The 12,757-nt window shown below is 46.4% G+C and overlaps 2 protein-coding genes across 4 annotated transcripts in view; one reads left to right on the plus strand and one right to left on the minus strand.

Moving 5' to 3' along the window:
• cpt2 (carnitine palmitoyltransferase 2) overlaps positions 1-12,757 on the plus strand; it is a 397,454-nt gene that overhangs the window by 318,273 nt on the left and 66,424 nt on the right. The window lies entirely within an intron of this gene.
• The window catches only part of b4galt6 (UDP-Gal:betaGlcNAc beta 1,4- galactosyltransferase, polypeptide 6), a 68,868-nt gene that overhangs the window by 49,599 nt on the left and 6,512 nt on the right, over positions 1-12,757 (minus strand). For 2 of the 3 annotated variants that reach the window (XM_072390261.1, XM_072390262.1), the window contains exons 2-4: positions 12,405-12,521; positions 442-555; positions 172-296 (exon numbers count right to left, since the gene is read on the minus strand). In XM_072390261.1, the coding sequence (XP_072246362.1) occupies positions 172-296; positions 442-555; positions 12,405-12,521 (356 nt within the window). The remainder of the gene's footprint in view (positions 1-171; positions 297-441; positions 556-12,404; positions 12,522-12,757) is intronic. The other variant, XM_072390263.1, reaches the window with a different exon arrangement.

The following is a 12,757-nucleotide window of genomic DNA, read 5'->3' on the forward strand; positions in this document are numbered from 1 at the left end:
ATGGCCACTCTGGACAGAAATGGATGTAATGATATTTCATAAGCTTATTGAAACAATACCAAGGTGTGTGCATGCTGTAAGCAAAGCTAAAGGTTGCCCAACACAATATTAGAGTGTGTGACTTTATTTTGGCCTACCACAACATATACAAATACTGGTGAATAAACCCACCTTCCAACGGGGTTTGCAGTCCTTTGGTTTCCAATGGCCTCCAAACTCAATGTCAAAAAGCCTAGAGAACTTCAGTTCTATCTCTTCCATAGGGATCTCTGTCATGTTCACTTCCATAAGACCCTCTGTGGAGAGTGGTTTTATTTTATTTAGTTATTTCATTCATTTCATTTCATTGAGACAACACTAATAAAAATCAACAACAACAAACACAACAACAATGTAAAGACATAATCCCCATCTCATTAAGTTAAATACTAGTTTACTAACTCATAGAAGGTAATCGTTCTGGGCAGGGCATGTTCTGGGTGTAGGTAAAGTTCTCAGGGAGGTACGTAGTTGGTTGGGCCAGGTATTCACTGGAGTTACTGCCATCTGGATAGTCTGCAGCAAAGACAGAGAAATCAGGTAGTTCTGAATAATCAAAACTTCCAGTAATCTAACAGTAACAAAACGGATCTGTCACCCTGAAATTCTTCTGGAACAGATCATGACAACAATCAAAGTAAATGGGACCAAGTAACACTTTCAACACCACACAAGTGTGAACTGCTGCACTCATGTGACTGCACAGACACACACAGCAGCAGTGGATTCATTTGTTTTCTGATCAGCTGCTCTGGTGAAACCAAGCAGATTAATCTAATCAATAACAGGGCTGTTCAAACGTTCCTCCTCCATAGTTTTATTAAAGATAATTAGCAGTAGAACCAAGTTGTATTTTTTCTCATAACATGCAAGCCAAATGTGTGCCCTTGGCATGCTGATACGAACAAGTATGGCTATACAACATTATTGTGAGACAAATGTAACTCATTTTAGTGTAATAATTTCTCTTTATCCATTTTAAAAGAACCTTTGACATAAAACAACACTGCTATAAAAGCAGGGAAGAAAAATAATTTTATAAACTGCTAAAGAACCATAAAACAAGATTTGTTTTGCACTGGGAGCTAGGGTTTGTTGGCATGGAGTGGGTATAATAAAAGAATGTGTTTTTTCCAAAGAGAAGAAGTGGGACAATAGGACAGTACAGAGAAGTGATGCAGGATGGTGAATAATGAAACGCTGCTGTGAGGCCAGTCCCCCGCCAGTGTGGGGGATAACAGAAAATTAGAAGGGCTACTGTTTTAACTAACACAATTTTGCACTGGTGTGTTCTGGCCTTAGAGCCTTTATCATGTTTGTGATTTAAATTGATCTGATCCCTTCCTCTCTGAACCAGGGCTAAGAAAAGTTTTCCATCTTTTTTTCTCCTGGAGGACCAAAATAGTCTAGTTTTAATTCATTAAAAGGTCACATATAGGAAAACTGAACTAAAACATCAAACTAGAGTGCTACATCATGACAAGCTATGATGCTGCTTTACAATGGGCTATATAAAATGGGTTCAAGTTATGCCCATGTGTGCTCTGGAACTGATCTCACAAGTCACAACAACATTTCAAAGATGTTCTCATTTTTAAAATGAGAGGCCCGGGGGTGGGGCCCGGCAGCGAGCGCCTGGTGGCCGGGCCTGTGCCCATGGGGCTCGGTCGGGCATAGCCCGAACACATGACGTGGGTCACCCTTCCGACGGGCTCACCACCCGTGGGAGGGGCCAAGCGGGTCGGGTGCCATGTGAGCTGGGTAGCAGCCTTGGCGGAGGCCTTGGCGGTCTGATCCTCGGCTACTGAAGCTAGCTCTTGGGACGTGGAATGTCACCTCTCTGTTGGGGAAGGAGCCGGAACTGGTGCACGAGGCTGAGCGGTTCCGGCTAGATATTGTCGGACTCACCTCGACGCACGGCTTGGGCTCTGGAACCTGTCCTCTTGAGAGGGGTTGGACTCTCTTCCACTCTGGAGTTGCCCGTGGTGAGAGGCGCAGAGCAGGTGTGGGCATACTTATTGCCCCCCGGCTGTGTGCCAGTACATTGGGGTTTACCCCAGTGAACGAGAGGGTAGCCTCCCTCCGCCTTCGGGTGGGGGGACGAGTCCTGACTGTTGTTTGTGCCTATGCGGCAAACAGCAGTTCAGAGTACCCACCCTTTTTGGAGTCTCTGGGGGAGGCACTAGAGAATGCTCCTACCGGAGACTCCCTCGTTCTGCTGGGGGACTTCAATGCTCACGTGGGCAATGACAGTGAAACCTGGAGGGGTGTGATTGGGAGGAACGGCCCCCCCCGATCTGAATCAGAGTGGTGTTATGTTGTTGGACTTCTGTGCCAGTCATGGACTGTCCATAACGAACATCATGTTCAGGCATAAGGGTGTCCATATGTGCAATTGGCACCAGGACACCCTTGGCCGCAGTTCGATGATCGACTTTGTGGTTGTATCATCGGACTTGAGGCCGTATGTCCTGGACACTCGGGTGAATAGAGGGGCGGAGCTGTCAACTGATCACCACCTGGTGGTGAGTTGGCTCCGCTGGTGGGGGAGGATGCCGATCAGACCTGGCAGGCCCAAACGTATTGTGAGGGTCTGCTGGGAACGTTTGTCAGAATCCCACGTCAGAAGGAGCTTTAACTCCCACCTCCGGCAGAGCTTCAACCATATCCCGGGGGAGATGGGGGACATTGAGTCCGAATGGGCCATGTTCCGTGACTCCATTGCCGAGGCGGCTGATCGGAGTTGTGGCCGTAAGGTGGTCGGTGCCTGTCGTGGTGGCAACCCTCGAACCTGCTGGTGGACACCAGTGGTGAGGGAAGCTGTCAAGCTGAAGAAGGAGTCCTATCGGGCCTTTTTGGCCAGTGGGACCCTGGAAGCAGCTGATCGGTACCGGCAGGCCAGACGGGCTGCGGCTTCGGCGGTTGCTGAGGCAAAAACTCGGGCCTGGGAGGAGTTCGGTGAGACCATGGAGAACGATTTCCGGACAGCCTCGAAGAGATTCTGGTCCACCATCCGGCGTCTCAAGGGGGGGAAGCGGCTCACCGTCAACACTGTTTACAGTGGGGACGGGGCTTTGCTGACCTCAACTAGGGATGTTGTGAGTCGGTAGGGGGAGTACTTCGAGGAACTCCTCAATCCTACCAACACGTGCTCGGAAGAGGCAGAGTCGGAGAGCTCAGAGACGGGTTCTCCCATTTCTGGGGCTGAGGTTGCCGAGGTGGTCAAAAAGCTCCTCTGTGGCAAGGCCCCGGGGGTGGATGAGGTCCGTCCTGAGTTTCTCAAGGCACTGGATGTTGTAGGGCTGTCTTGGCTGACACGCCTCTGCAGCATCGCGTGGACATCGGGGACAGTGCCTCTGGACTGGCAGATCGGGGTGGTGGTCCCCCTCTTTAAAAAGGGGCACCGGAGAGTGTGTTCCAACTATAGGGGTATCACACTCCTCAGACTCCCTGGTAAGGTCTATTCGGGGGTACTGGAGAGGAGGATCCGTCGGATAATCGAGCCTCGGATTCAGGAGGTGCAGTGGGGCTTTCGTCCTGGCCGTGGAACAGTGGACCAGCTCTATACCCTCGGCAGGATCCTGGAGGGTGCATGGGAGTTCGCCCAACCAGTCTACATGTGTTTTGTGGACTTGGAGAAAGCTTTCGACCGTGTCCCTCGTCGAGTCCTGTGGGGGGTGCTCCGGGAATATGGAGTGCCGGACCCCTTGATAGGGGCCGTTCGGTCTCTGTATGACCGGTGCCAGAGTAAGTTGCCGGCAGTAAGTCGGATACGTTTCCGGTGAGAGTTGGACTCCGTCAGGGCTGCCCTTTGTCACCGACTTTGTTCCTAACTTTTATGGACAGAATTTCTAGGCGGAGCCAGGGCGTTGAGGGTGTCCGATTTGGCGGATGATGTGGTTCTGTTAGCGTCGTCAGGCTGTGACCTTCTGCTTTCACTGGAGCAATTCGCAGCCGAGTGTGAAGCGGCTGGGATGAGAATCAGCACCTCCAAATCCGAGGCTATTTTTCTCAGCCGGAAAAGGGTGGAATGCTCTCTCCGGGTCGGGAATGAGATGCTTCCCCAAGTGGAGGTGTTCAAGTATCTTGGGGTCTTGTTCACGAGTGAGGGACGAATGGAGCGTGAGATTGACGGGCGGATCGGTGCGGCGTCTGCAGTGTTACGGGCTCTTCACCGACCCGTCATTGTGAAGAAGGAGCTGAGCCAGAAGGCGAAGCTCTCTATTTACTGGTCAATCGACGTTCCCATCCTCACCTATAGTCACGAGTTGTGGGTAGTCACCGAAAGAATGAGATCGCGAATACAAGCGGCCGAAATGGGTTTCCTCCGCAGGGTGTCTGGGCTCTCCCTTAGAGATAGGGTGAGAAGCTCAGTCATCCGGGAGGGGCTCGGAGTAGAACCGCTGCTCCTCCGCATTGAGAGGAGTAAGATGAGGTGGCTCGGGCATCTGGTTAGGATGCCCCCTGGACGCCTCCCTGGGGAGGTGTTCTGGGCACGTCCCACTGGGAGGAGACCCCGGGGACGACCCAGGACACGTTGGAGAGACTATGTCTCTCGGCTGAGCTGGGAACGCCTCGGGGTCCCCCCGGAAGAGCTGGAGGAAGTGGCCGGGGACAGGGACGCCTGGGTTTCTCTGCTCAAGCTGCTGCCCCCGCGATCCGACCCCGGATAAACAGCAGATGATGGATGGATGGATAGATGGATGTCTTAAGATGACATTAGTTGTGATTTGGTGCTATATAATTATTCACAGGTGGAAAACATTAAAAATCAATCTTCCCAGGAGTGGACATCCCAGCAAGTTCAGCCCAAGCTCAGAGCAAAGCTCAGAGAAACTGCAAAAAACCCAAGAGCCACATCTCAGTCTCTACAGGCCTCAGTCAGCATGTTAACCAACCACCACAGATCTTTCACTCTTGCCAATCTGTCTGCTGTCTTATTCTGTTAATATAGTCTGAAAGTTGGATGGAGAGGCATTGGGATCTGCAACATGCTCCTGCAGCCATCTCTAGGTGAAACTCAAAAAACTGAATTCCTGATATTTTTGCTGTCTCCTTATCAGACCTCCAAGCTCATCTGTTTTATACATCAGCAATCTTGCATTAACTGTGACAATATGGGGAAAAAAAATGTTGAAGATTCATGACAGCACAGTTAGAAAAAGATCTGAACAAACCACAAGACTTCTGGAACAACGTCCTTTGGACAGACCAGACCAAAGTGGAGATGTTTGGTCCTAATGCACAGCAGCACGTTTGGAGGAAACCAAACACAGCATATCAGCACAAACACCTCATACCAGCTATCAAGCACGGTGGTGGAGGGCTGATGATCTGGGCTTGTTCTGCAGCCACAGGACCTGGGCACCTTGCAGTCAATGGGCCTCATGAAAGATTTTCAACATTTTCGTAAATTTATTCTAAATTTCTCTCACTTTTTTCGTATGGTCTCGTACGAACACGCCACGTCAGATTCAATAAACGCTCTTAACTTTAGAAAAGTACGTAAACGACCTGCGTACATGATGAAAGCCATCCGTAAGCATTTAAGTGAACGTGCACAAGGATAGTAAATTTGCATACTCCACACCCAAAATAATACATTTATAAGGCTACGCTTCCCAGAAACAGAAGTATTTCATAAAATAACTGCTCTGCGGCATGAATATAATTCTGTAATGTCAAAAAACACATCAAAATTACTAGTACAAGTCAGACAGAGATATTTTGAGCTTGGCGACAAGCCGCACAGGCTGTTAACTCGCCTGCTTGTATCAAGAATGAGGGAGGTACCTTACATACAGACGTGATGAAGATCAATGAATGGTTTGCAAATTTCTATGCTAATGTCTATCATTCACAGGGTGACTTAGGTGACCTTTCAATACATTTTTTGAGAATCTAGACTTACCCAAATTATCATTAAACTCGGCTGATATGCTAGATAAATCATGCAGCTTATCTCGTCCCTCCCCAGTAATAAGGCGGCGTGAACAGATGGTTTTAACTCTAGAATTCTCAGTCCTGCAGCACAGTGAGATGAGCCTCTCACTGCAGCTGCTCCTCTGTCCTGCCAGGATGCTGTGGAGAGGGTGTTTATTATTCTCCAAAACGGAATATAATTTCCTCCTCATCCGTTGCTCCACCACAGCACTGAGAGGGTCTAGCCTTCTGCCTACAGCAGAACTGGCCTTTTTCACCAATTTGTCCAGGCGCCTGCTGTTTTTGTCTGTAGTGCAACTCCCCTCCATCAATGCAGACTGACTGGTATGGAGTTTTAGATCTCCTGAAGTCCACCACCAGCTCTTTGGTCTTGGTAGTGTTCAGGAGCAAACAGTTATTTTTGGTCCAGCCAAGGTCCCTGTACTCCTTCTCCTGTCCACCGCACACACATGCCACAACAGCCGTATCATCAGAATACTTCTGTATGTGGCAGGACTCTGAGTTGTACCTGAAGTCTGATGTGTACAGGGTGAAAAGGATCCTAAACAGTGCCCTGCGGAGCCCCAGTACTGCATTCCAGTGTTTCAGAAACAAATCTCCCCATCCTGACATACTGTGGTCTGGTAGTCAGATAGTCTATAATCCACAATGCCAGGGAGGGGGCCACACCCATACCTAGAAGCTTGGCTTTCAGTATGGGAGGCTGTATAGTGTTGAAGGCACTGGAGAAGTCAAAGAACATGATTCTCACATATGAACCAGGCACATCCAGATAAGCATATGCCCGATGCAGCATGTACAGAATCATGTCTTCCACTCCTATGTGTTCCTGGTAGGCAAACTGGAGGGGGTCAAGATCCTCAGCAACCTGCAATCTCATGCGACGAACAAGGAGTCTCTCCAAGGTCTTCATGATATGAGATGCCAAAGCCACCGGTCTGTAGTCATTCAGCTCCACCGGTTGCCCTAATTTGGGCACCGGTATGAGACAAGAAGTTTTCCACAGCACCGGGACTTTTTCCATCTGAAGGCTCATATTGAAGACCCTATTAAGAGAGACTGTTAGTTAACTGGAACAGTCCCTCAGAAGCCTTGGACAGACTCCAACTGGGCCTGCAGCCTCCCTGACTGAACTAAGTAAGTAAGTAAAATTTATTTATACAGCACTTTTCGCAGAGGAAAAAAACTCACAAAGTGCTTCACATAGCACCGTCAAGGTATCCAGTTAAAATCATGAAACAGGTACACACATAAATAAAATAAAAATACAAGACAAAACCAACAGACAGAAACAGTCAAAATAACACTACAACTCTTTAAAAGCCAGCCTGAACAGCTATGTTTTAAGATGTTTTTTAAAAATGTCCACGGTAGCTAAGTCTCTCAGGTCCTGAGGAAGACTATTCCACAGCCTGGGTGCGACAGACTGGAAGGCTCTGTCTCCTCTGGTTATGCACCTGGTTCGAGGCACAACCAGAAGACCCAGGTTGGCAGACCTGAGAGACCTGCGAGGGAGATGAGGGCGAAGAAGTTCAGACACGTAATCTGGTGCCTAACCACGAAGCGCTCTAAAAGTTAAAATCAAGACTTTAAAATGAATCCTAAAACTAACCGGAAGCCAGTGCAGCGAGGCCAGGACAGGCGTTATATGGCAACTCCGCCTAGATTTAGTCAGCAGACTGGCCGCAGCGTTCTGCACTAACTGTAAACGGTTAATAGCTGCCTTGCTGAGATATGTGAATATGGAGTTGCAGTAGTCCAGCCGAGATGACACAAACGCATGAATTATCAATTCTAGCTCGGCCTGCGACATCATGGTTCTGTCGATAAAAGTTAGGAACATGGTTGGCAATGTTTCTGAGTTGGAAGAAACAAATACGAGACAAAGAATGAATGTGTTTGTCAAAGCTCATATGCTGGTCAAAGATAATGCCCAAATTTCTCAGGGAGGAACATACATTGGTGCATATAGACCCAACATAGTCATTCACAGCAGAAATACAACTGTCTGGCCCAATAATGAGAACCTCAGTTTTTCTGGTATTTAACTGAAGGAAATTGTTGGACAGCCAGACCTTAATAGCTAACAAACAATCATGCAGCACATTCAGACCATCGATTCTGTTGGGTTTAAAAGAAAACTGATGACTGATAACTGACCCACATGATAGGGGAGCGGACGAAGAGATAAACGGGCCAACAGCTACTGAGAGGTACGAGGCAAACCAGTCAAGGGCCCTGCCTGAGATACCAACATGGTCCCTAAGCCTGTCAGTAAGGATGCCATGATCCACAGAGTCAAATGCTGCACTGAGGTCGAGCAGCATAAGAACAGTACATTTACCTGAGTCTCCTGAGCTCAGCTCCAACCTCCTCTATAGTTAGACACAGAGGTTGTAGCGGAGGGACGGCGACAGGAGTGATGTTGCTATCAATTTTAGAGATGGGGGTGGGGGTGCAGCTGGACAGAGGAGGGTAAGTGGTGGGAGTTGCTGCAAAGGTGGAGGTGCAGCTGAACTGAGGAGGCCAGGCCGTGAGAGCAGCCATAAATGTGAAGGTGTAGCTTGGCTCAGGAGGCCTGGATGTGGAAGCTGCCGCAGAGGTGGAGGTGTAGCTTGGCTCAGGAGACCTGGTGCTGGAAGCTGCCAAAGAGGTGGAGGTATAGCTGGAAAGAAGAAGCCAGTTGGTGAGAGTTGCTAAAGAGGTGGAGGTGCAGTCAGGCGAAGGAGGAGGCTTAGTGATGCGAGTTGCCATTGAGGTGGAATCACAGCTGGGCAGTGGAAGCAGTATAGAGGAAGCAGCTGTGGGGGTGGAGAGAGCAGCAGCAAAAAGCCACACTATCAAACCTGTTGTAATATTGGTTAACAGTATTAGCTGTCATCACCTTCCACAGACTAAAAGTTTTTCAGTCTGTATCCAGTGATGGTCCTCATGCCCCTCCACACCTCCTTGGTGTTATTGTTCTCCAGCTGTCTCTCTACCTTTTTCTTGTACTCCACCTTAGCTCGACGTAGTGTCTTTTTAAGCTCCCGTTGTACATTCCTCCGCTTTTCTCCATCCCCATTCTGGAACGCCATCTTTTTCTGGTTCAGGAGGTCTTCGATGTCACTGGTGATCCATGGTTTATTATTAGGATAGCAGCTTAAAGTCCTCACTGGAATCACAGTGTCCCTACAGAAGTTAATGTAGTCAGTGATGTCCATTTCTTCTTCCTCCAGCAGTCCAGCCCAGTCTGTGACATCAAAGCAGCCTCTCAGTGCATCACGTGCCTTTGGTGATCACTACCTGAAAGATCTGGTAATAACAGGAAGTCTTTGTACACAAGGTCTGTATGTGAGTTGTAGGTAGACCATGCTGTGATCAGATTCGATTAAATTCAATTCAGTTTCATTTATATAGCTCCAAATTACAATAATTGTCATCTCAAGGCACTTAAATAATATAGTCCAATTCAAGTCAATTGGAATTTGATTCATTGTAATCATAATCCAATGAAATCCAATTAATTCATTTAAAAATAATCCAATTCTTTCATATAGAGCCAATTAAAAGAATAATATCCTAGCTAAGGAAACCAACAGATTGCACCGAAACTTGTCTTCAGTCCAATCTCCCGTCCTGAGCCTGTGGCGACTGTGGAAAGGAACGACTCCCTTTTAACAGGAAGAAACCTCTGGCAGAACCAGACTCAGGAAGGGTGGCCATCCGCCTCGACCAGCTGGGGTTTGAGAAGACAGAAAAGAGGGAAAAGAGGGGGGAAAAACACCATAACACCATTCAAAGGATACCTGTTGGAACAGGGAAACACAAGTTAATAACCACACCAGATTGCCAGATGAAGAAGCGTGATTGGTCACTCCAGAGAAAGCGTCTCCACTGCTCTAGACGCCAGTGGCGGCGTGCTTTACACCACTGCATCTGATGCTTTGCATCGCACTTGGTGATGTATGGCTTGGATGCAGTTACCATGGAAACCCATTCCATGAAGCTCTGTATGAACCGTTCTTGAGCTAACATGAAGTTTGGAGGTCTGTAGTGATTGACGCTGCAGAAAGTTGGTGACCTCTGCGCACTATGCACCTCAGCATCTGCTGACCCCGCTCTGTCATTTTACATGGCCTACCACTTTGTGGCTGAGTTGCTGTCGGTTCCAATCGCTTCCACTTTGTTATAACACCACTGACAGCTGACTGTGGAATATTTAGCAGAGAGGAAATTTCACGACTGGACTTGTTGCACAGGTGGCATCCTATCAGGGTACCACGCTGGAATTCACTGAGCTCCTGAGAGCGACCCGTTCTTTCACACGTTTGTAGAAGCAGTCTGCATGCTGAGGTGCTTGAATTTATACACCTGTGGCCATGGAAGTGACGAGAACACCTGAACTTAATTATTTGGATGGGTGAGTGAATACTTTTGGCAGTATAGTGTATATATCTATATCTACATATTTAGATATATATACACTACTCACAAAAAGTTAGGGATATTCGGCTTTCGGGTGAAATTTATGGAAAATGTAAAAAGTTCACGCTACAATGAATCATGAAAGTAGGGCATTTAAGTAGAAGCATGCCCTGGTGATTTCCTCATCTCAAACAATTTATTGAAAGAAAAGCCAACCACAAATGGGTATACCACAACAAAAAAGTCAATGTCTCAATAACTTCTCATGTGCCCTTGAGCATCAATTACAGCTTGACAATGTCTCATGCTGTTCACAAATCGAATTATTGTCTGCTGAGTGTCTGCTGAGGCATGCCATCCCACTCCTCTTGAAGGGTGGTTTTGGGGTACAAGCCTCTACACCAGTGTTGCTCAATCCTGGTCCTCAAGTCACCCCGCCCTGCATACTTTCCAAGTTTCCTTGCTCCAGCACACCTGATTTAAATGAATGGGTCGTCCTCAGCCCTGATCCATTCATTTCAATCAGGTGTACTGGAGTAGGGAAACATGGAAAACATGTAGGGTGGGGTGCCTTGAGGACCAGGACTGGGAATCACTGCTCTACACGGCGACTCAGCTGATCCAATAGGTTTTCTTTGGGATTCAGGTCTGGCGAATGTGCAGACCACTCCTTCTGAGGTACCCCAGTCTTCAGCAGCCATTCCCAAACGATGCAACATCGATGAGCTTGAGCATTATCGTCCATGAAGATGAAATTAGGGTTCATGCAGGGGCACAATGACTGTATTAATTATGTTATTCAGGTAGTAAATCCACCACCATCAAAGAAAAGCTGATATAAACGGTTTTGAATGGTCTGACGTGACACTTGGCTGCCTCTCACCTCCATTAAATGTGCCTTGAGTTGAGTGGCACTCATCATCTGGTTCCGCAGGGGACTGTTCACAATGAAGCGGTCATCATTGTGGGATGTAGTCAAATTAGGTCCACTTCTATGCCTTTCTTTGACTCTTCTGGTCTCTCTGTGGCCACATCTGTCTGAATACAGCTGTTTGAAGCCTTGCAATGGCGAGATACTGTTGCTCAATTGTGAGGTGTCATCTTGGTCTCATGATGTCACAATGTGAACAGCATGATGAGGAGGATCATTTGAATACCAATTCTAATTGAACCAGGAAATTTACAGTTGGACATGTGCATTCAAAGGTTTACAGAAAGTCACATTAAGTTCACCTGTAAAGGTTATAATGCATTTTAGGTTCATGCTGAAATTTCACCCGAAAGCCGAGTAGCCCAAACTTTTTGTGAGTATTTACTTACATATATACACAGAACGTCTACGTCTATTTTTGAGCATGTAGGGTAATACTTTTATGCCCAAATGTTTATCAATGCTCAGAATGTATGTGTACTTTGTCTTTGTGAAGATGAAAATCCTAAGCTATCTTTATCTTTACCAATTGTTTAAGTTGAGAGGTGTCTTTGTTAGATTTAATGAGCTGCTAGCTGGAACATGTAAATCTGTCAGTGCCATTCACTATTTCACTTGAAAGATCTACTTATTTGTTTTTTACTTGAAGCCCTACTTTTTATACACATACATATGTTGCTTTTTAGCTACATATCCAATACTTTTAATAAAATATTTTTGTTTCACATATACCACCATCTATGTAACAATAAAACATATAATACTCAATAAAAAAAATCTTGAAAACACATACATTATAAAAAATAATATAAAATCAATTACTCACGTAAATATTTAAATGTTCTAAAGAGTCCGCAATTGTATAAGTCTAAAGCATGTTGAACTCTGTAAATACATTTAAAATAAAGTGGAGTGGAAAATCAGTTCCCTTGTAATTGGTAGAATCGTTAGAGGGGATCACACAGCACCATCTGGACATCAACAAGTTCCATTTCACACTTTATAGAGCATGTAGAACTTTTGCATTGAGCTACAAACAACAGCAGGACAATAACCTATTCAGGAACATGTATGTGTAACTTACCTGTCCCATTGAGTGTACTGTTCTTGTTGGTGTACAATCTGATCATCTGGCCAATGGTCCGAACATTGTCCCTTAAAATGATGCCTTGAGCCTGTACCATGAAGAAGTAAGTGTTGGCTGATGGGAAGACCAGAAATAAACATTTTAGTTTGCTTGACAAATTAAATTACACATTCAATTACAACTTTTTCTTTTTGTTTTGTTGCAACTTGTTCATGCCATCACGTTGAACATAACCATATTTTAATCCCAAATGGATGGAACATTACTGAGTTTGTCTCAGTTTATCATTAGTTGTCTTGTACAGCATCTCATATTGTTGTTACTTGGAGTAAGGCAAAAAAAAACAAAAC

The sequence above is a fragment of the Leuresthes tenuis genome, unplaced genomic scaffold, assembly GCF_036924035.1.
Source record: "Leuresthes tenuis unplaced genomic scaffold, fLeuTen1.0.hap1 SCAF_7, whole genome shotgun sequence".
NCBI lineage: Eukaryota > Metazoa > Chordata > Actinopteri > Atheriniformes > Atherinopsidae > Leuresthes > Leuresthes tenuis.